The sequence below is a fragment of the Lissotriton helveticus genome, chromosome 4_1 (assembly GCF_964261635.1).
Source record: "Lissotriton helveticus chromosome 4_1, aLisHel1.1, whole genome shotgun sequence".
Taxonomy (NCBI): domain Eukaryota; kingdom Metazoa; phylum Chordata; class Amphibia; order Caudata; family Salamandridae; genus Lissotriton; species Lissotriton helveticus.
The window spans coordinates 67,208,660-67,232,888 of NC_136063.1; the positions used below are offsets into that span (position 1 = coordinate 67,208,660).

The following is a 24,229-nucleotide window of genomic DNA, read 5'->3' on the forward strand; positions in this document are numbered from 1 at the left end:
TCTCCCTAGAATCGTCCAGAATAGTGAGCACAGAAGACAGGGCGCGGTCGCGTAAGCTAGCGTGCTTACGGCGCTCACGCATGCGACCAGTCTACCAAACCTCACGCATTAGGCGGACGCTTCCGACATGCCAAACCTCACGCATATAGAGCTGAGTGCAGGCACAGGTGAGACCCTTTAACAATGGTATATAGAGCAGAGTGCAGGCACAGGTGAGACCTCCTTTAACAATGGTATATAGAGCTGAGTGCAGGCACAGGTGAGACCCCCTTTAACAATGGTATATAGAGCTGAGTGCAGACACAGGTGAGACCCCTTTAACGATGGTATATAGAGCTGAGTGCAGACACAGGTGAGACCCCCCTTTAACAATGGTATATCGAGCTGTGTGCAGGCACAGGTGAGACCCCCTTTAACGATGGTATATAGAGCAGAGTGCAGGCACAGGTGAGACCTCCTTTAACAATGGTATATAGAGCTGAGTGCAGGCACAGGTGAGACCCCCTTTAACAATGGTATATAGAGCTGAGTGCAGACACAGGTGAGACCCCTTTAACGATGGTATATAGAGCTGAGTGCAGGCACAGGTGAGACCCCTTTAACAAGGGTATATAGAGCTGAGTACAGACACAGGTGAGACCCCTTTAACAAGGGTATATAGAGCTGAGTGCAGGCACAGGTGAGACCCCTTTAACGATGGTATATAGAGCTGAGTGCAGGCACAGGTGAGACCCCTTTAACAAGGGTATATAGAGCTGAGTACAGACACAGGTGAGACCCCTTTAACAATGGTATATAGAGCTGTGTGCAGGCACAGGTGAGACCTCCTTTAACAATGGTATATAGAGCAGAGTGCAGGCACAGGTGAGACCTCCTTTAACAATGGTATATAGAGCTGTGTGCAGGCACAGGTGAGACCCCCTTTAACGATGGTATATGGAGCTGAGTGCAGGCACAGGTGAGACCCCTTTAACAATGGTATATAGAGCTGAGTGCAGGCACAGGTGAGACCCCCCTTTAACAATGGTATGTAGAGCTGTGTGCAGGCACAGGTGAGACCCCTTTAACAATGGTATATAGAGCTGAGTGCAGGCACAGGTGAGACCCCCTTTAACAATGGTATATAGAGTTGTGTACAGGCACAGGTGAGACCCCCTTTAACAATGGTATATAGAGTTGTGTGCAGGCACAGGTGAGACCCCTTTAACAATGGTATATGGAGCTGAGTGCAGGCACAGGTGAGACCCCTTTGACGATGGTATATAGAGCTGAGTGCAGGCACAGGTGAGACCCCTTTGACGATGGTATATAGAGCTGTGTGCAGACACAGGTGAGACCCCTTTAACAATGGTATATAGAGCTGTGTGGAGGCACAGGTGAGACCCCCTTTAACAATGGAATATAGAGCTGAGTGCAGGCACAGGTGAGACCCCCTTTAACAATGGTATATAGAGCTGAGTGCAGGCACAGGTGAGACCCCTTTGACGATGGTATATAGACCTGTGTGCAGGCACAGGTGGGACCCCCTTTAACAATGGAATATAGAGCTGAGTGCAGGCACAGGTGAGACTCCCTTTAACAATGGTATATAGAGCTGAGTGCAGGCACAGGTGAGACCCCTTTGACGATGGTATATAGAGCTGTGTGCAGGCACAGGTGAGGCCCCTTTTAACCATGGTATATAGAGCTGAGTGCAGGCACAGGTGAGACCCCTTTAACAATGGTATATAGAGCTGAGTGCAGACACTAGTGAGACCCCCTTTAACGGTGGTATATAGAGCTGTGTGCAGGCACAGGTGAGACCCCCTTTAACAATGGTATATAGAGCTGAGTGCAGGCACAAGTGAGACCCCTTTAACAATGGTATATAGAGCTGAGTGCAGGCACAGGTGAGACCCCTTTAACAATGGTATATAGAGCTGTGTGAAGGCACAGGTGAGACCCCTTTAACAATGGTATATAGAGCAGAGTGCAGGCACAGGTGAGGCCCCTTTAACGATGGTATATAGAGCAGAGTGCAGGCACAGGTGAGACCCCCTTTAACAATGGTATATAGAGCTGAGTGCAAACACAGGTGAGACCCCCTTTAACGATGATATATAGAGCTGAGTGCAGGCACAGGTGAGACCCCTTTAACGATGGTATATAGAGCCGTGTACAAACACAGGTGAGACCTATTTAACAATGGAATATAGAGCTGTGTGCAGGCACAGGTGAGACCCCCTTTAACAATTGTATATAGAGCTGAGTGGAGGCACAGGTGAGAGACCCTTTAACAATGGTATATAGAGCTGTGTGCAGGCACAGGTGAGACCCTTTAACAATGGTATATAGAGCTGTTTGCAGGCACAGGTGAGACCCCTTTTACAATGGTATATAGAGCTTAGTGCAGGCACAGGTGAGGCCCCTTTAATGATGGTATATAGAGCTGAGTGCAGGCACAGGTGAGACCCCTTTAACAATGGTATATAGAACTGAGTGCAGGCACAGGTGAGGCCCCTTTAACAATGGTATATAGAGCTGTGTGCAGGCACAGGTGAGACCCTTTAATGATGGTATATAGAGCTGAGTGCAGGCACAGGTGAGACCCCCTTTAACGATGGCATATAGAGCTGTGTGCAGGCACAGGTGAGACCCCCTTTAACGATGGATTATAGAGCTGAGTGCAGGCACAGGTGAGACCCCCTTAACGATGGTATATAGAGCTGAGTGCAGGCACAGGTGAGACCCCCTTTAACGATGGTATATAGAGCTGTGTGCTGGCACAGGTGAGACCCCCTTTAACAATGGTATATAGAGCTGTGTGCAGGCACAGGTGAGACAACCTTTAACAATGGTATATAGAGCTGAGTACAGACACAGGTGAGACCCCCTTTAACGATGGTATATGGAGCTGAGTGCAGGCACAGGTGAGACCCCCTTTAACGATGGTATATAGAGCTGAGTGCAGGCACAGGTGAGGCCCCCTTTAACGATGGTATATAGAGCTGAGTGCAGGCACAGGTGAGACCCTTTAACAATGGTATATAGAGCTGAGTACAGACACAGGTGAGACCCCCTTTAACGATGGTATATGGAGCTGAGTGCAGGCACAGGTGAGACCCCCTTTAACGATGGAATATAGAGCTGAGTGCAGGCACTCTGTGTACATGTAATGACTCTCAGGTGTGTTTCATAGAGTGCGCTCTTGAGCAGGGGAGTATGTCAGTGACAGTACTACGTATGCGAGCCCTTCACATCTACACCAGTGGACACGACATGGCGGACGCAGCTCCTGGCACAGCTGAAGGAGCTCCTTGTAAACTCACAGCTGGGTTGACAGGTCACCGCCACCAACATCTTAAAGGGCACTTAACAGAAAATACCAGTGCACATCCTATTCTTGATAGCTATTATCCAATGGGCATCTAGCCACAAACATCTAATATATCCAGTGTACGTTAGTCCATAATTGAAGCACACAAATTTCATCAATATTCAATGTTCTTTTATTTTCTTGTCACAGCCAGCCGACGCGCGTTTCGCCCTTCCCGGGCTTTTTCAAGGCTGTAATTAACATATAAAATATAATACCATATCAGAATGATATTTTGTGGGCCACCTTACATATTACCAATGTATATTTACATACATCCAATTCACATGCGTGTTTAGTGCCACCAACACAGCCATGTTTGTCTGTGTGCACCTGATACCCATCAAAATAAACAAATCATTCTTTGAAAGTTTGTTTCATTAGTCTTAAACGTGCTGAGAGCATAACCACTCAGTGCGATCACCTTAACCGTAAAGTCCCTGCATTCGGCTAAGTATTTTTAAGAAAACCTTTAGTGAAAAAGTAAATCAAGTCGGTAAAAAGTTCTAATGTGCCCAAAATTATGCCAATCACCGCATAATTCATTATAAAAATGATTTATAAAAAGATTTACTGTTGATTCGAACTCTGTACTTTGAGCTTACCAAACAATCGTTCAGTTGAACACTCTGTATTTTCTGCATTCATTTATCACTACAAGCTTGGCAATATTGTTCCTGTAAAAATATATGGACGTAATATTTACCATTATATCTCATGAAGACCTATGTGTTCACGTCAATTGGTATAAAAAACCGTCCATAGTTAGTAAGCTTACCTTCCGGCTTTTTATTTTCCACACGTAAGATTGCTGTGAGTAGTTTTGTTTTCGTTCCCCATATGGCTATTACGAGTTCAAAAGTTTGGTCTTGGAGCCTTGATAAGTTCCATCTAAAGTATTAATATGATAAAGCCATCAGTTCCAAATGCTCCTAGATTTGCTCAATGTCACCCTATTCTAAGTTACACTTGATGATAATGCAAGGATTTGTCACTACTATATCTATCTATAGATACTTATGTAGAATTGTTATATAACCATGCCAAGCTTTACAATTATATTTATTAGCTAAAAAGTTCTAAAAACATTTTTCTTAACCCGGGATGACATAATATATCTCTCCCTAGGTATGTCGAAAAAAACGACATTTCCACTGTGTTTAAATCTACACTAATCTTATCTTGCTGCTTATGTTTCCAAGTTATACTTGTTTATACGATATGCAGCAAAGTCACATTAGTTAACAATCTTATATTGTGCGATACGATGTTTCACCCTAGTTAGCGTTTTTGTTCTCCTCGCCCGCAACCTTAAAATATACAAAACGATCATCCACCCTAGCTCGCGTTTATATTTTCCCCGCCCGTAGCCTACATTATATTGTGAGCCGTTTACACGAACCGAATGTCCCACTTCCGTATCTATGCCCGTCATGCTTGCTCGCGTTCTTAATTGCTTACGACCTATGGCATTTGTTTGGTTTAAACTTACCGCCATTGCGCGTGTAACGTTTCGGGAATGGTGGCTTCTTTCCGCGTTTCTCTTCCGGGGCCCTCTCTGTCTCATCTCACCTTTGTTGGTATAAAAGGCGATGACGGACTAATTTTGAAACCCATTTGCCTTGTACCAATCACATGGCGGCCATTTTGAAAAATCTAAGAAATGTATTTATTTACCATCAGTCATATAGATTCCTGAGCATTGGAGTGGATGGGTTACTTTTACTATAGGGTGATCGCACTCAATTTACGCTCTCTTTTCATTTATTAATTATCATTTCAGAAAGAACCTTAGTGTTCATTCAGTATTCAATGTCGCTATTCCATTTGTTAGGTGTAATTATTCAAACCTTCCTGGTATATTAAAAACATATGTACTACAAATAATACAAATAAAAATCACATACTTATTCCATCGGTTCTATTCGGGCACATTATACATCATAGATGTCATTCGTCTGTTGTTAGATCACACAAACCACAGAAAATTTCCATTTTGATTCCATGTTACTTGATAATCTATTGCATGTATACATTACATTCATAATTATTTACAGAAATTCATGCATCTCTTTATCCATGTTTGCCCCTTTCTCTACTGCTCTCAAAGAAATAATCCACTTGCTTTCCAGTTGCCGTAATTTACGTTCGCGATTACCCACCCTTGGTCCTGGCAACACCACATCTATTGCATGGAATTTAATCCTATGTAATTCATTCTGTTGATGTGTCATGTTAAAGTGCACTGCGAATGGATACTGCATATTGTTGTTGCGAATCGCACGGATGTGTTCCTGGATTCTTTCTTTCAAAGGCCTGATCGAACTTCCAATATAAATCCAGTCACAAACACATTTTAGGCAATACACTGTGTGTGTCGTATTACAGTTGATAAAATGGTGTATCCTAAATTGCTTCTGACTGTTGTACTGAAAGTGTGTTATTTTATTCAGTGCAAAGCAGCATATGCAGCACCTGCCACATTTGAAAAAGCCTTTGGGAGCTGTGCGCATCCCAGTGCTTACTTTCAATGGGTGGAAAGTAAAGTTCTTGTTTCAGTGTTTTGCCCCTACTGAAAGTAATTGACGGCTTTAAGCCCACTTTAGTATGTAGACTAGTGTCCTCTAACAGTAGATGCCAATGTTAATTTAATATTTTGTATAGATCTGTACTCACTGTGCTATACAATGGTATATGGAGCTGAGTGCAGGCACTCTGTGTACTTATAATGACTCTCAGGTGTGCTCTCAGGTGTGTTTCATAGAGTGCACTCTTGAGCATGGAAGTATGTCAGTGACAGTATCACATAGCCCTGAGTACATGTAAGGGCTCTCAGGTGTGTTTCATAGAATGCACTCTTGCGCATGGGAGTATGACAGTGACAGTATCTCACAGCCCTGAGTACTTGTAACGACTCTCAGGTGTGTTTCCTAGAGTGCAGTCTTGAGCAGGGGAGTATGTCAGTGACAGTACTACGTGTGTGTGCCCTTCACATCTGCACCAGTGGACACGACATGGTGGATGCAGCTCCTGGCACAGCTGAAGGAGCTTCTTGTAAACTCACAGCTGGGTTGACAGGTCACCGCCACCAACATCTTAAAGGACACTATTTACAGCGCTTTGAGGCCATGAGACAGGCACTGCAATGTCAGCGACAGAGCAAAAGTGCCACAGGCCCTAATGGAAGCAAGAAAAATGGGCCCTCCTGTACTGATGTCCTGTAGTATAAGACAGGCATAGCAGCCGCCGCAGTAGGAGTAAAGTGGTACTCTCACCTGTGGGCCCTAATGCCACAGCACCATTGTAAACTACGCCCCTGAGCCAAGTGCCTAGACACCGAGAGTAATCTTAGAGGCGCATCACAGGCGTAAGAGGGTCTTCCCTGAGCACATGTGAGGTATGGTACCGGTAGACCGGGGTCACCATAAGGGATAGAGCTGTGATTAGAGGTCCCCCTACCTCCACAGGTGGTAAGTGTCAATCAAACTTGAAGTGACTTTGAAAATATGATTTCCACCTGGGCTTACTTTACAAATCCTATTAGAAGTAAGACTGTGGGAGGGGTGGTTGTAGTGACCCTCCTAGGACATCTTCAGGTGCCCAGAGCCTCATTCCGGGTCTGCATCCCACCAGCAATTGTAAACTTCTCTGACTGGGCCATGTATTTGCCGCATCAAATTAAGCTCATTGTCAGCGGTCGCACTGTGTTTTGTGGTATTTAGTGTAGTGTTCACACAGTGTTTGGTAGGGCACAAGTCATGAAAAAAGACGTGGGGGGACTAACCTAGTTAGGTAGTATGCAAGTACATCACGGTGTGTGACATCACGGCGCATGACATCACAGTGCATGACATCACACATGGTATCACAGGAATTGACATCATAGGAAGTGGCATCACAAGCCACAACTTTACAAGAAGTGACATCAGATCTTAAGCCCTCACTTATATGTTTAGCCGGTCTATCATGAGTGCATTGCAGCGCAATTTGAGTATACATGCGAACCCTTCTCATGGAGGCAGAAGATTCACATTTGTGTACACTACCCAAAAAACAATGTTGCCCTTTGTCGTCGTTAAGCTTCCTCTACCGAAGGATTGAACAAACAAACTCTATCGCCATCCTACTCAACCAGGGACAATATTCCATATGCAGCACATTTCCACGTAGATGCGATTGCTTTAGCTAGAAACACAAAAGAAGGGACAGTGGACCAAACACAAAAAATTGCGGCACCAATCACAAAAGTCACCAATAAAATCAGAGTATTGAAAATATCTTGTGTGCAGACTTCCAAAGGTGCTCCCTGTCTGAGAGTACCCCCCCGTCTAAAGGGGAAATTAAACAAACACTAAACCAGAGCTGCACCACTATGAAAAGCGCATGTCCATATAGATAATTATAGCTCAGTGAAGCGCATAGTGAGAAATGTTTCTTTCAAAACAAGAAACAGCCACAATCACAGGCGAGAGAGGGAATGCCGAAAAATTATGCCGGTTTGGACTTCGACCACGAAGTTTGGCTGCTAGTGCAAAGAGTCCCCCCTAAAAAGACATGCAGATTTTAACCATACCAGCATAGTCTTGATCAAGTTGTGGCTATCATACCACGTTAGTGATTGATCAACCTACGACTATTGGAAATTGGATCACATCAAATAACGTCTTGATCTTTATATGAATCACTCATTCAACATACAAATCAGATGATAGATTTCTACTTCTGTTCAGAACAATCTACCTATGAGGCGACAACCCATCTACTTATCTTTCAGTCGCCTTAGACTGATAAATGCCCTGAAGAAGTCCTTTGGTATAGGACGAAACACGTTGGCTGTTGCTTGTTTTTAAAAAAAAAAAGAAAGAAGAAAAATGTCTCATTCTGTCCTTCACTGAGTTATGATTATCTATATGGACATGCTCTTTTCATAGTGGTGCAGCTCTGATTTAGTGTTTTTGTGATTGCTTTAGCTGCCTGCACTCTCCAGAGGTGAGACCGCTCTCCCATGTGAAGTATTCTTACTCAGCCTTACCCACCTGCACTAATTTTAGGAGATTGTGGCTCATTTCTCACCAACAGACCTGACCCAAAGCAACAGAGAAAGACAGAAAGGGAAGATAGAAGAGAGATAAGAAAACAATGATCAATGCATAAAAGGGGCTGAAAAAAGAACCTAAAAGTATAAGCAATTTTCGGTTAGTGAAAGTAAAAGGTTACTGTAACCTTGGCATTCAGCAATAGGACCCTAAGGAAAAGTTTCCGTAATTTGTTCCCAAAGCCGCGCACAAACTATCCTATGAGGTATTTGCTCTTTGTATGTGTGCTGCAGAATGTAGCATATATGCAAAGAGGAAATAACGAGGAGACATGGATATATTTCTTCTTGCTACGCCAGCCTCAAGAGACTCACCAGTTCGGTGCAAACCTATATTTACAAGTCTTTGTAAATATGGTTTGTGTCAAAATACATCCATGGATGCACAGGGACACCCTAGCACCATCCATATAATGCCTACCTGACGCAAGGTAATGCAAGGCAGGTGAATGTGTGGAACTGTAAATCCCAAAACGGATTTTGCATCAGGGTTGTGCCAGAAAAGTGACTTAGCCCTTAACATTTAGTTTTATTTAAACTCTGCCACAAAGAAAGTGGCAGCAAGAAGAAAACTGACAGTAAACCTGTTCTGGTTAATTGGTTGCAAAGACTGTGTTTTAAAATATCTTATGGGTTTAATGCACCTGCGGAGGAAATCTGTGTGTTCCTGATGAATCTGAGTGAATAATAATTGTGAGATAACTCTGGAGGTTTATGCACTTGCTGGAAAGATCTGTGTTTTGTTTAGCCTAAGTTTTGACTCAAAGTAGCATAAAGGGTTAGTGCAAAGCACATCATGCAACATGCAAATTACAGATTTTATTTGATGTAGTTAGATAAGTAGGTTACGGCTTTGAAGGCGGAGATCCTTATGTTACTTGTAGTTACTTGTAAAGCTTTTTTAAGCACAGTGAGTAATGGAAGATGATATGTGACTTCTACACCTTGTAATGCCCCACTGTTTTATGTAACACACCCTGCACAATGATTTACAAATGCAGATGATTTATTGTATATGTAATATTTATGTGTGATGAAAAGCGCTCCGACACCCTGCATTGGAATGAGTAGCACTATCAAGAAAAAATTATGGCACTTAAATTATTTCAGCGCCTCCTCAGGGGTAGTAAGCGCTATATAAATGCTATTTATTTTGTGTAAATATTGGGAAAGACCAACACATCTGACATTATGACAGTGCACGCATATCTCGTATACGGAGCCTGAACAGAGTACAAATCCACCACCCTTAACTGTGTGTGACGTGCTCACAAGGTGTGAGCCTTTGTTTCCCCTCTGCTGAATTTGCTTCTAGGTGTGAGGCTCCTGCCTGCTCCCAGCCAGGAGACTGAACAAAAGAAGCCTGATGACCCCTCAGATTCGAACTTTGTTATAGGCCCAGCTGGAGTCTGAAATGAGAGCGCCCCGTCCCTGCCTGCACGTTGTTGCTTGTGGAAAGCAGACAATGTGCAGGCGCTGCTGAATGTGTCCTGGTGTTTAAAAACGACACCGGGACGAGTTAGGCACATTATTCAGTGGGGCCCAACCTCTTGGCATGGTGGACGGCGTTCACCCTTTGAAAATATTAGGTGGACGCCGTCCACCCACGTGTATCCCCGACTTGTGCCCTAGGCCATTGCACAAAGGGCTTGGTTTTCTGCATTTGGGGTCTCAGAATGTGGGGTGGATCCTAAATGGCACGTGCTAGAAGATGTAAATATTTTTGGAAACTCAACCGTGGATTTTGTGGAGTGTGCATGCACGATTTCTTACACGTTTTACCAGGAAGAAAGCTTGATTGCCAAAAACCTGTGGGTATGGAATTAGCCAGCACATTTGAATTCTGATTTGGGCGAAAGAGGAGTTTGCACCCAAATCAGGATTAGTGCGGCCATCAGATGATCCTTATTGAGAAACCCCATGGACAACTCCACAGACTCTTCTGTTACATTATACGAGATTTCTGTACATCTTCTGAGCCATCTGTGCTGCTGAAGGCCATTTGTTCTAGTGACACTTTTTACCGAAACGTTCCTTCTGCGGTTGTCAGTATCCAAATAGGTAAATGAACCCAAGACTTCACTCTTGGCATCTGTGCAACCCTGAGTGCTTGAAACATGGGGTCAAACAATGCACAGCGCTTAACCACCATATGGGATCTTCAATATCGACCCGCAACAATATTGACAGCAAGATATCATCTGCACAGTATTGACAAGGACAGTCAATAAGGAGGCATCGGAACAGTAAATCCCCTCTCCCCAATATACTCTTCCTTGATGATACAGTGCAAGGTGATGTTCTGCAGCCCATACCATTGCAGGTCGAGGTTTGTCCTTTCCATATCTTGACATATAGCTCAACGTACATCTTATATCATCTTTTAAAACATGGCTTTAGGGTTTCCTAAAGTTCTAATATCCTTAAACTTGCATTTAGTGATTAAAATGTCATCTTTCTCTTTTGCAGATTTTCTATGAACTGGAGAAAAATCGTAAGTAAATTTATAGTCTGAATATCTTTTAACTTGATCATAGCTCCTGTACGTAACGAAGCACAGTGGGCGCGGGTGGTGGCTGCATTAAATACTATCTACTTAGTCCCTTTAAATTAGGGATATAGAGTAAGATGTGCGGCCATGAAAGATGAGCAACATGTGAATGTGCGCCTTGTGCATGATTATAATGCTGCTATGAGTCACTAGGTGTGAGGATGAAAGAAGGAGCAGTCACACCACTGACTACATGCACAAAATGAAGTTGCCAAGACCGGACATGAGAATGAGAAAAACATCCACAGAGAGGCAAACCCCTAAGCACCATTGGCCGCAGACAGAAATGGAGCGCTTTATGGATTGAACCGCTCCATGGTGTATTTGGAACCGGTGTTTGGGAAAGGATTTAGAATGTCGATCAATCAATCAATCAGAGATTTATAGAGCGCACTACTCACCCGTGAAGGTCTCAAGGCGCTGGTAGGGGTGGGGGTGTATAGCCAGCTCTGAGGTCATCTGAAGAGCCAAGTCTTGAGGTCTTTTCTAAAGGCTTGCAGTGTAGGGCTTTGTCTGATGCTGAGGGCGAGTTCGTTCCAGGCCTTGGCTGCGAAGTAGGAGAAGGATCTTCCCCCGATCTAGCTCGGTGGATGTCAGCAAGGGCTAGGTTGGTGGAGCAAAGGTTTCTCTTGGGGCCATGGAAGGAGATTCTTTTGTTGAGGTTTTGAGGTCCAGTGTTGTGGAGGGCTTGTTAGGCATGAGCAGCTTTAAGGTAACTCTCTTTTTGACGGGGAGCCAGTGGAGGTCGCAAAGGTGCTGGGTGATGTGGTTGTGTCGTGGGATGCTGAGGACGAGTCTGGCTGCTGCGTTCTGGACGGTCTGGAGTTTGCAAAGGAGTGATTTGTTGATTCCGGCGTAGAGGGTGTTTCCATAGTCCTGCCTGCTGGTGATGAGTGCGTGGATGACGGTCTTCCTAGAGTTGGGGGGATACATTTGAAGGTCTCGTAAAGTATGTGGAGGGTGTTGAAGCATGTGGAGGACACACCGTTGATCTGTCAGTTCATGGTGTTTGAGTATGATGCTGAAGTTGCGGGTGTTAGCCAAGGGAGTGGGGGGTTTCTGAGGGCAGGGGGCCACCAGGTGTCGTCCCATGCTGCGGGGATGGATAAGAGGATGAGAACTTCTGTTTTCTCCGAGTTGAGCTTCGGACGGCTGCTTCTCGTCCAGGATGCAACGTCCTTCAGTCCTTCCCAGAAACTGTGCCTGGTGATGCTGGGTTCCTTTGTGAGGGAGAGGATGAGCTGGGTATTGTCGGCGTAGGATACTACGCTGAGTCAATGTTTTCTGACGATGATTGCAAGGGGGGCCATGTAGATGTTGAAGAGCATGGAGCTGATGGAGGATCCTTGGGGTACTCCGCATCTGATCTTTGTGGGGTTGGAGAGGAAGGGCGGAAGGCTTATTCTTTGTGTTCTGCCAGAGAGGAAAGAGCATATACAGTCTAAGGCAGTTCCCGGTATACCAGCGTCGTGGAGTCTGGTTACTAGTGTGAGGTGGAAGATGGTGTTGAAGGCTGCTGAGAGATCTAGTAGAATGAGGGCTGTAATGTGGCCTTGACCAAGGAGGGTGCAGATGTCGTCAGTGGCGCTTAGGAGATCAGTCTTGGTGCTGTGGTTGTTGCAGAATCTAGATTGGGGTGAGGCGAGGATGTTGTTTTCTGGGTGTTGATGATTTATTTGATGACTTTGGCGGCCTAGGGGAGGAGAGAGATGGGACTGTAGTTCTTGAGGTCCGTCGGGTCTGCAGAGAGCTTCTTGAGGAGGGGTTTGACTTTTCCAGGTGTCGGGGAACATACCTGGTTCGAGGGCACAGTTGATTGTCAGGGTAAGGGTAAGTGGGTGCTCCGTGGTGGATGCTCTTCATAGTCTTTGCGGTGTCTTCAGTGGTGACAGGGGTCCAGTTGAGGAGGGTCTGCTGGGTGGCATAGCTGGTGGATGGGGATGGGTCAGTGACTTGCTCTTGGTCGTCGAAGTTGTATTAAAGCATCCTGATCTTGTGGTGGAAGAAAGAGCTGAGTTTGTTGGAGAGGTCCTGGGGGGAGGGGACGTCGGTGGTTTCACTGTGGGGTCTGGTGAATTCTTCTATGATGGTGAAGACTAAGTTGGAATTGTGGGATTTGGAGAGGATTCTGTCCTGAATGAAGTTTTCCTTCATAGATTGGTCGATTTGGTGGTGTTCCGTGGTGGTTTCCCTGTAGGCGGTGCGTGCTTCTGGGATTTTGCTGTTTCTCTATGCTTTCTCCAGTCATCAGCATGAGTGCTTGGATTCTCGCAGATCCGTGGAGAACCTGGTGGCTTTCGTGTTGTGTCATCTGTTGGAGTTCTGGAGGGAGGAGAGCGTGTTGGCGCAGTCAGCGATCCGTTGGTGGAGGTCGTTGGCTGGAGTGTTGGCGTCTGTAGTGGTAGGGGGAGGAATGCGGATGAGGGCGGAGGTAAGTGCTCTTTGATGATCTTGCTCCAGTTTCTGCCTGGGAGGCGTGGCATAGGCTTGTGTGCGGTGGGTTTTGAGAAGGAGAAGGGGACGCAGTGGTGGTCCGTCTAGAGAGGTGCTGTGGTGTGACTGAATTGAATGTTGTTTCCTCCAGCTAATATGGGGTGAAGGGTGTGTCCCGCCATGAGGGTGGGGGTGTAGATGAGTTGCTTTAGTCCAATGTTGGCAAGGTTCTCTAAGAGGGTGGTGGAGTTGGGGTGGCTGAGGTTGTCTAGGTGGAAATTCAGGTCTCTGAGCAGTACTTAGTCCATGGAGGCAAGTGAGTGGGGCACGATCTAGTCTGTGATGGTTTGGTGAACGGGGTGCGGAGTCCGGGTGGTCTATAGGCGAGTGTCCCACTGAGTAAGGTTCTGGGGATAGGGTGGGTCTGGAAATGGATGTGTTCCGTGGAGGGGCGGAGCGTCGTACGAGATGGAGGTTGTCAGTCGGAGGGAGCTTTTGTGGACGATGACGAGGCCTCCTTCAGGGCGGTTGGTGTGGTCTTTCCACAGGATATTGTACCTGTCGGGGATGGCGGTTGCGATGTCAGGAGCAGATCTGGCGTTGGTCCAGGTCTCTGTGAGGAAGGCGACTCGGAGGTCCTAAACTTCTACTGCGTGTCTGTGCAGGGAGCATACATTGAGGAGTATGCAGCTCAGGGGTTTGGGTATGTTGGCGTCTGGTGGGTTTGCGGTAGCTGTCTGGGTTGGAGGTGGGTGAAGGTGCAGCGGCAGTGTTGGCAGGAGAATAGGTCTTGGGATCTCGGCGTCGAGAGCTGGCAGTTTTTTTTGCATCCAGGGTTGAGTACTTGGAGAGTGCTGGAGTCGTAGTGGCGGATGGTCGGAGGAGCAGGATCCCTGGCGTGGTTGGGTCACGGAGAGGCACAGACGGGCTTGCCTTTGGTGTGGCAGCGACGCGGCCGCGCTGAGGCCACCATTAAGTAGGAGTCGGGGGTGGGACAGAAGCTGGAAGGAGGGATTGGGTACAAGCTGGGGGGTGGGGCCGCGGAGACAGCAGTAGGCAGGAAAAAGGCAAAAGGCAATGAAAAAACAGAGGCAACAGAGAAATTGTCAACAAAGGCAGAGATCAAAAAAACAAAAACAGAAAAAGACAGGATGACCAGAAAACAGAAAAAGACAGAAAAGGCTGAACAGAGCAGACCAGCAGAAGAGCAGGCTCTTCCATTGGACCACCAGCGATGAGGCACAGGCAGGAGCCTGCGAGGGGAGGAGGGCCTCAAACACTTACCTAGGAACCAGAAAGGCGCTGGGGCTCTGCCTCAACAACAGCGCTGCACGAGGGAAGAGCAGTTTTCCTGACCCGGAGGTTGAGGTCTCGCATTGTAAGAGCATACGGCCCATAAGAAAGATGGGCCTGCACATTTTTTCCAGTTTGTAGCATATGTCCCAGCGCCCACAGGGCTCTGCGCATTTCTCAAACTCCGGCCACTCTGGGCATGAACACTTTTGCGAGTTGGCAGAAATAGACAGTTTGTGCACTGACACTGATGCACATTAGGACCCAGTGAATATTTAATCTTCTGTAATTGCTTACCGTCTATTCCTGTGCACGAGCCGCTGATGTGAAGCTGTGAATGTGCCTTCTCTTTCAGACACCCGGCATGCAGAGGAGGCCCTGACACCAGACATCTTCGAGATCATCACCAATGAGAACCAAGGTAAGAGACAACCTCGGGCTTCTAGGTGCTAGACTTTATTACTCATGACCCTGACACCAGATGTCTTCGAGATCATCACCAATGAGAACCAAGGTAAGAGACAACCTCGGGCTTCTAGGTGCTAGACTTTATCACACGTGACCCTGAGCTCAAATGTCTTCCAGATCATCACTAAAGAGAACCAAGGTAAGAGAAAAGCTCGGGCTTCTGGGCGCCAGACTTTATTATACATGACCCTGAGCCCAGACGTCTCCCATACCATCACCAAAGAAAACCAAGTTAAGAGAAAACCTCATACTTCTGGGCGCTAGACTTTATTACACAACAGTTAGCTGTGACCCTGACCCCAGACATCATCCAGGTCATCACCAGAGAGAACCAGGGTAAGAGAAAACCTCAGGTTTCTTGGCACCAGACTTTAATACACGATCGTCAGCTGGGACCCTGATCCCAGGTGCCCTTGAGATTAAAATTGAACCAAAGTAAAAGCTAGCCTCTGGGCTTCTGGGCGCTACACCCTGTTACAACATAGTCAGCACAGCCCTTGATCACCACACAGAACAGAACTGAAACTATGGAAAAGCTTCAGGCCTCTGGGCGCTGCACTCTGGTACAAGAGAGTCATCTGTGAGCCTGAGTCGAGGTGTCTTCACAATCATCACTGAATTCAGCCAAGGTGCTGGGCGTGGTCCTTTCTGCAGGGTCACCCCAGATGTTTTCCTTCCTCTGCCGTCCTGTTCTGTGCTCATTGGCTTTTAGGACTCTGCACACTTTTTCCCTGCTGACCAGTGGTAAAGTGCTTGTGCTCGCTCCATGAAACATGGTCATATTGGCTGACACCTAATGGGCACTTTTAATTTACTTGTAAGTCCCTAGTATCTGGTGCTAGGTGGCCCCAGAGCGTGTACATTAAACTCTACTCAGTAGCCTTATAAACATGTCTCAGGCCTGCCCCTGCAGCCTGTAGTGCAGATTGAAGCAGCCATCTTGACCTGGTCTCAATACTTATTCATTGGCTCATATTTTACAAATGTAGTATATCTGGAACAGGTACCATGCATTTAAAAACATGTAGAGGAGTGGAATAACACACTTAAAAATAAATGCATCTGGGAAATAAAGTCCTCCTGAACACAATTCAAATCTATAGCATAGAAACATCTAGAAACAGCATGCACATATGTATCATGTCATCACCACATAACTACTATTATTAATCAAAGTGTATGACTGGTCCACAAAAGTATATATATTAAAGGATTGTCTGAATACAATTATATCAATGAAAATTAAACTAACCTTTCTGTGCGTAAATTGAAACTGCTCGTTGGTCTAGTTCAATTCGTGAATATTCAAAGAATTCTAAATATTGGTTAATACTTGTATGTAACACAGATAATGATGGAGTCGCGTGAGCACGCGAATCAAGATGGCCTCTCCGCGTTAATCACCGCGACGTAGGCCATTTATTGACTGTGATTCTAACGAATATTAGGCTGGTCTTACCGTCTAATTTGCTTCCATGGGCTTGCCAAGAACAGCACTGTCAGAATTGGTGCTTACTTCAGCATTTGAGTGAGGTTTTGGAGGAGTATTTTCAATTGAACTCTTCAGCGGTGTTTCCTTCCACGTACTGCTTAGGTTCTCAGTCAGGAGGGCGGAGTCACTCACAGGAAAGGGTGCGGCTGTGGCCTGGTCACTCCCACAGATGGTTTTAGCTGCTGCACAGCATTATATTGTACAGTCTTTCTTTTAGGTTGTTTACAATTACAATAATTATTGCTCATAGCTTTAAAATAATTTGTTCATTATTATGGAAGGTAAAAATACTCCTTTGATACATAGCAAGCATGAAAAAAATAGTTTGCCTCTGCCAGCCAAGTCTAAATTAGTAGGAGCCAATGAACCTTCTTTGGCTGTATTATTTGATGAAATAAAAGCTATTCATTCCAACACAGACGCTATTGCATCCGAAATAAAAAATATGCGCTAAGGTATGGCTTGTCTTTCGATGAAAGTTTCTGACAACGCAATCAAAATTCAAGACAACAAAGTCAAACTAGATAGTCTTATAACTATTACAGCAAATATAAGCCAATTAACAAATTATTACTTGAGTTAGAAATTCATAATAGAACTTGAGAATTTTAAATTTTCCGAAAGATGTGAAAGGTGATTATTGCAGGATGTATTTAGAAAAGCTATTGCCTGGACTCTTGCGCTTAAAATTTCCTGAAAAATGTGAGATTGACAAGGTGCATAGAATTCCTTCCCATAGAAATCCAAACCAAATTAAGCCTCACCAAATGATATTTAAAATGTCGCATCATCATCATCTAGTGCCGATACGGAAAGCGGCAAGGGGAATTCCATTGTTAATGGTCAATAGGAACAACATTTTTATTAATCAAGACTTTGCCAAAGAGACTGTAAAAATCCGCAAAGAGTTTGTTGCTCTTTGTCCAAATCTGAGAAGTTGTGGTTTCAAATATGGCTTATTCAATCCCTCCACGATGAGATTATGGAAAGACGGATTCTAAAGTCCATCCAGCATCCTCATGATCTTCGTTTATACTTAGATCAACGCTCACAACTCTCCATGGAAACCAATGAGAACGTTACTTGAGAACTATGATTTAAATGCTCTTCTAACTAGCCTAAACAGCTGAAATTCTAAAAGGGCATTTCTGGATCAGTAATTCTTGTCATGTGTGTGTGCAATTCAAGAATTCTATTTATGTTGTCTTTTTTATGTGTTGGTTCGTCTCTTTCCTTTTATCCTCTGTTTTCTATTAGAGCTATGCTTACTCTGTCAGTTGATTCTTTTTCTCTTCGATTTTCGATTTTTCATTATGATGTCTAATATTAACGGTATTAAAATAGTTCCTTTAATGTAAAAGGTTTTCGGCACCCTGTTAAACGTACTAAGGTTTTAGATTATTTAGCTAGACATAAGGCTGATATTTGTTTACTTCAGGAGACTCATATAGATGATACTGTTTTATCATACATGAACAAAAAATGGGTTCGGAATATTATTTCTTCAACATACAAAATAATTAAAGGAGGGTTCGAGGGACGGTTTAATGACCTGCGCACAGTTAGTATCCCCCTAGCAGACTATGAGAAAAACAACGAATAACTGTGGGTCAAAAACAACATACGACTATGTGTGTGTAGCTGGCTAGAGGTCTGTTTTGAGAGTGTAAAGTGAAAACAGACTATAGGACAATCACCCTTTGTGAAAATATGTCCATCAGTTACGTATTCTGTACTGCCCAGTACATCATTTAGTCTACTCCACAGTAGGTAGTCCTTAATGTATCTCCTAAGATAGTAATCAGAGATAGTTGTTAAGAACGGATGTCTGGTAAATGTTAGTTTGGTCGTAACTGAAAGCAGTGCATTAGTGATAAGTGAAAAATGAATATGTGTTGAGTAAAATTGGATGGTGCACGCAATGTAACTTTATTCTGGAGACATGCACCTCCAACGCTAAAATCAATCAAGTGCAAAAAAGTCAGATGGTTCAAACAAATAACTACTGACTGGGTAATCTGGTCGACATGTTTCTGCGGACATTTAAAGGCCACACATTGTACCTGCCGCTTCCTCAGGACCCATTAACTTAATTGCTACTGCTTAAACGTGATTAACAAAAAAGAGGGACATACGTGAACACAAATGCTAAGTGTCACCTGTTCACTTCTGGTTCTCTTCCTGGAAAGAGTCAGAGGATCCCAATGTAGAGCCGCCAACATACACACACATAAACAAGAAATAAGATAGGATAACACACCTTCATTAGTAAGGGCTATCACATCACATTAATCAATTGTTACACCCAACATTTTGGTATAATAACCATTCAATGTCTCCCATCAATGAAATTATCATAGGCTCACCTTAATCTGTAAGGAGAAAATGCCTCGCCTCACCTGGCAAACAGCTCAGGAATTTGAAGCTCCGCTCTGTAGTGCAGAGGATAATAAAAATAAAAATGAAAAGAAGATAGTCGTGAAAAAAACTCTAACCGCTCAACACTGTGAGACTCATTGTTATCAGACACTCTTTTTGTGAAACTCTGAGGTCACAACAGCTTGTTTTTTAAAAGGTTCATCTCTCTGATTTACCTATAGGTTCTTCTGTTAAACTCAATCTGTATCGGCTTTGTGTTAATGAGGACCTAGATGGTTTAATACCCGGTCTCAGCACATAATTTTCATGGTTATACTGCTCTCGTTACATCCTGTTGGTTTCTTATATAACGGGATGTATTTAGCCCTCATATCATGTATGGGGCTGTTCAATGGACAGAAATATCCCTTCTTTATTTTGAGACATATTGCGTGCTTGTTAAAATAATAGCCCTTTAAGTAGTGGCCTCGCCCCTACAGACGACTTTGACAACATCATTAGGGCATTGCATGTTTGGTAATCTCAGTGTCGCACAGTCAGTCACACTGTTATTTAATCACAATGTGAGCAAAGATACATTTGCTCATGAATTTTGTGAATTCACAATTGGTGCCCCAAAGGAGAAAGGGTAGGAAAGGTGAATGTGAAAGGAAAGTTAGTGCAAGGTTAACATGAATACAAAACGTTGCTTAATGGCTAAAAGTTTGTTGGATTAATCAGTGCTGTATCAATCTCCTCAGTGTGGGTAGCGCAAGCTGGTTGGGAGGTACGTTGTCGAAGTTTCGACCCCAAAATTATGTTAGGTATCCAATAAAACCTTAATGCGGGGTCTTCATCAGGACGGTAGTGGTGTAGGGAGGGGAGGGGGTTACCTAAAAATAGGGGGGTAATGGAATAGATTTAGTGGGTATTCTATATACAAATGGACCAAGAATCCAGAGAATCATGAATATTATTTACCATGTAGGGGGATCGAATGTGGGGCTGTCCGGCTCCAGAAAAGAAGGTAGTAGTACAGAAAGCTGCAATTTGGGAAAGTGAAACAAATCAGCTCTCAAATCACTTCATCCTAGAGACAGGATCATGAAACGTCAACAACCTACCTTCCAACCAGCTTGCGCTACCCACACTGAGGAGATTGATACAGCGCATCTGTAGCATGGTTTTAGGGAAATGTATTTTGAAACATTGATTGCTCTTTTGTATGCTAGCCCTATGTTGAAGCCAGCACTGATTAATCCAAAAATCTTTTAGCCATTAAGCAACGTTTTGGATTTATGTTAACCTTGCACTAACTTTCCTTTCACATTCACCTTTCCTACCCTTTCTCTTTTGGTGCACCAATTGTGAATTCACTAAATTCATGCGAAAATGTATCTTCGCTCACATTGTGATTAAATAACAGTGTGACTGGCTGAGTTTTTATCTTGTTGTTTTCATGTATGAATAATTTCTTTCAAAATAGTGTTTTCTTCCAATGGGAGGTAGAGGGCAGCAGCATGGGAGTGGAGACGCCAGGGCGCAGCTTGCTTCCTGCTCCGGATCGCCAGAGGCAGGGGCAGCACAAGCGTCGGCTCTGGGGGAAGTACTGAGCAACAGGCTGACTCTAGGAGGCAGGAGGCTGGTTCTGAGGCCAGTTTCCAGGTAGGGTATTGGAATTTCATTCTTCTAAAGGAAGCAAGCACTATTGGGCTAAGTGAAGGTAAGAAGGAGCGAATATTATCACCAGATAGCCTCACTAACAGTCATACCTGCAGTACCTACTTACTTCTCTGTAAAAGGTCACTTGGTATCATAAGGGCGCTTGCGCGGAAAGAGGTGCCTCATTACTGTATGGAAACAGGCAAAGTGGTAAAAGTTGCAAAAGTGGACTCCTCACAATCTAAAATGAGCAGATATACTCTGCGGGCTAGGGTGGCCCACTCCTCCCTTAATACAGATATTATTCAGCATATCTTGACCCCCAGAGTCTCCCCTCATGTATCAGAAGTTAAAGCATCAGTAAAGCAATGGAAGCAGAGAAGGGACACAATGGACTGCGGTCTCGAAGAAAATATTGCCCCTAAAGGTGAAAGCCACCCCATTTTTGAAAATATACTCCAAAGTTATGTCCACCTCAACAGCAACTACCGGCGTACCCAGAAAGAGTGTGAAGGGTGCAGACCAGGTTAGCCCTCAGGGAGGTACACATAGCCCACAGTGCCTTGCAGATGTGGATTTGAGTAAACCCCCTGATCAACTGAGTGAAGCCCCAGAGGACACGTATTCCATCCAGCCAAGTAATTTAGAAAGGCCAATCTCCCCGAGTAAGCAAGCTGAGAGTTCGAGCAGATTAGCCATCCATTCTACAGTGAGCCTCTCAAATAGGTACACTGTTTTGGAAACTGAAGATAGTATGGAAAACCAGCCGGAGGTTACAAAAACTACAAGTGACATTATCACACCGCATAATGCTGTCGTAGACTCTATGACTCACTCACTGGCTGATTTACTACTAGCCATGAAAGAGGAGATGGCTAGTAGGTTTACAGTTTCAGAAACAAACCAGGCTGAGATGGCTAGCAGGTTCTTGGTTTCAGAAGCTAATCAGGCGGCTATCCAACTATCATGCGAAGTGCTGACCCAGAAATTGGAAGAAGTTGCTACATGGACGGATGCAATAGAGTCTGAGATCCCTAAATTTAAAGAAGCTATACAGGCTAACTCAGCGGATGTGGTAAAATTAACGGTCCAAAACAAAGAACTTAAAGACGATCTTGAGCGCCTGGAAAATCATTCCAGGAAAAACAATCTGAGGCTCCTAAATATCCCGGAAGCCCTTAAAGGATCGGATATAAAGGGGTTCGTGATTTCTCTGTTAACGGGAACCATTTTTAAAAACTCGCCTAGTATAGATCTATCACATGAGATCCAAAGAGTACGCCGCGACCCTTTCAAGAGGAACCTCGGCAGACAAAGACCAAGGAAGATACTGGTTAATTTTTTGTCATACTCTGTTAAGGAGTTAATTCTATCCTCTGCCCTCAAGGAAGGTACTATTACATCTACATCAACATTCGCAGGTCAAACCCCATTCTCCTTCACTGTGGTAAAATTAACGGTCCAAAACAAAGAACTTAAATACGATCTTGAGCGCCTGGAAAATCATTCCAGGAAAAACAATCTGAGGCTCCTAAATATCCCAGAAGCCCTTGAAGGATCGGATATAAAGGGGTTCGTGATTTCCCTGTTAACGGAAACCGTTTTTAAAAACTCGCCTAGTATAGATCTCTCACATGAGATCCACAGAGTACGCCGCAACCCTTTCAAGAGGAACCCCGGCAGACAAAGACCAAGGAAGATGCTGGTTAATTTTTTTGTCATACTCTGTTAAGGAGTTAATTCTATCCTCTGCCCTCAAGGAAGGTACTATTACATCTACATCATCATCCATGGGTCAAACCCCATTCTCCTTCACTATAAGAGCAGATGTCTCACATATCACCGCAATAAGACAGTGGGAGCTGGGGAAGAGGCTTGAGGATCTAAAAAGTTTGGGGCAAGAGCACAGTTGAGGTTTCCTGCATCATTACGTGTGATGTGGGATAATCAGATGCATTAGTTCCGCACGACTGAGGAGGCGGACGCATTCATAGCCAGAATCAAAACGGAGGCGAAGGGGAGAGAGGGGGATCATTGAAGCTATGGGGGGCTCTTTGACATCAAGGTTCCCTGATTCAACTAATTACATTCATGGTTTTTTTTTTTAGGAAGCCCGAGGGAGTGGTGATCGAATAGGCTTAGCCTATTGGAAGGGAGGGTTCCTCATGGGAGAAGGGGTCACAGGATGGGAGGGGTGTGGTGGCGGTGGGAGGATAGGGAGCACAGGCTAGGGAGCAGTGGATAAAATAGAAAAATATGCCTCGTCTCACTTGAAGCTGAGGAAGTCTTTGTTTAGTCAACACCAAGGGTCTGTAAGCAGATGGCAGGAATACCCATAAAAGACAGTAAAGTCAACTTTATCTCTTGGAATATAAACGGGCTAAGATGTCCACGCAGACGAAGGCTGATACTGAAGTATTTAGAGGTTTCCCCAGCTCAGGTTTGCCTTATACAAGAGACCCATTTGAGTTTTGTAGAATGTCGTTCAATATTTTCTAGAATTCCCTGGATAAAATGTTTTTGTTCCTCACAACAAATGATTAACAGCAGGGGTGTAATAATTCTGATAAAGCAAGTGGCTTCCTGTTCTATTAAATCAGTGCAGACGGATCAGACAGGGAGGTGGATAGTGGCACAATTGGATTTTCGATTGACAGAACTAGTCTGTGCCTCCTTCTATGGTGCAAATGTTGATGACGCAACCTATATCTGTAAGCTTCAATCAAAATTAATTACTGCAACTCCACCTATGATAATAGGAGGAGATTTTAATGTCCTCTTTGACCATTTAAAAGACAGGTCAAATCAGAACCACTTTATAGGGGCTCCTCGGATCTGCCGAGCAATGAAAAATCTGTTGGATGACTTAGACTTGGTGGATGTCTGGAGGGCAAAGAGGGGAGACCTCCAGGGGATCACTTTTTATAGCAAAAAATATTGTCACTCATCCAGGATAGATTATATTTTAACAAACAGACATGTCCTGGGTAGTTTGACGGGGGTATTAGTACTGCCAAGTCACCTCTCGGATCACGCCGCAATATCATTCTCTTATCTTAGGAAGAGTAATACACTACAAACTAGATGGACGCTCAACAGAGCAAAGCTGTTAGACCCCAAAATTATACAGGCTACTAAATCATCCACCCTAGAATACTTTGTTCTCAATATTAGCTCCACAACTATGGATTTTGTTTGGGACGCCTTTAAAGCCACCCTGAGGGGCAGACTGCATGGTCTTATCTGCTCTATGAATTGGGCTGAAGCCCGGGAGTGAAGTAATATGGAGGGGAGAATCCTGCAATTAGAAACGTTAAGGAATTGACTCAGCCACGGGAGCCCAGGAAAGTTGGCAAAAGTCCAGGGAGAACTAGAGGGGGCCAGGCAGGAGTATAGGGGAAAATTGGACCAGAAATGCAGCGCGCAGCGGCTTATCAAGAACATGCAACATTTTGAGTATGAAAAGAAGACCGGGGCTCTACTGGCCTGGAAAGCAAGAACTGATTGCTCCAAGAATAATAT

At 44.5% G+C, this 24,229-nt stretch overlaps 1 protein-coding gene across 1 annotated transcript in view; it reads left to right on the top strand.

Annotated features, from left to right (window-relative positions):
* LOC144827868 (embryonic protein UVS.2-like) overlaps nt 1–24,229 on the top strand; it is a 98,288-nt gene that overhangs the window by 22,412 nt on the left and 51,647 nt on the right. Inside the window, exons 2-3 of the mRNA XM_078686033.1 lie at nt 10,920–10,944; nt 15,083–15,148. Coding sequence (XP_078542159.1) covers nt 10,920–10,944; nt 15,083–15,148 — 91 coding nt within the window. The remainder of the gene's footprint in view (nt 1–10,919; nt 10,945–15,082; nt 15,149–24,229) is intronic.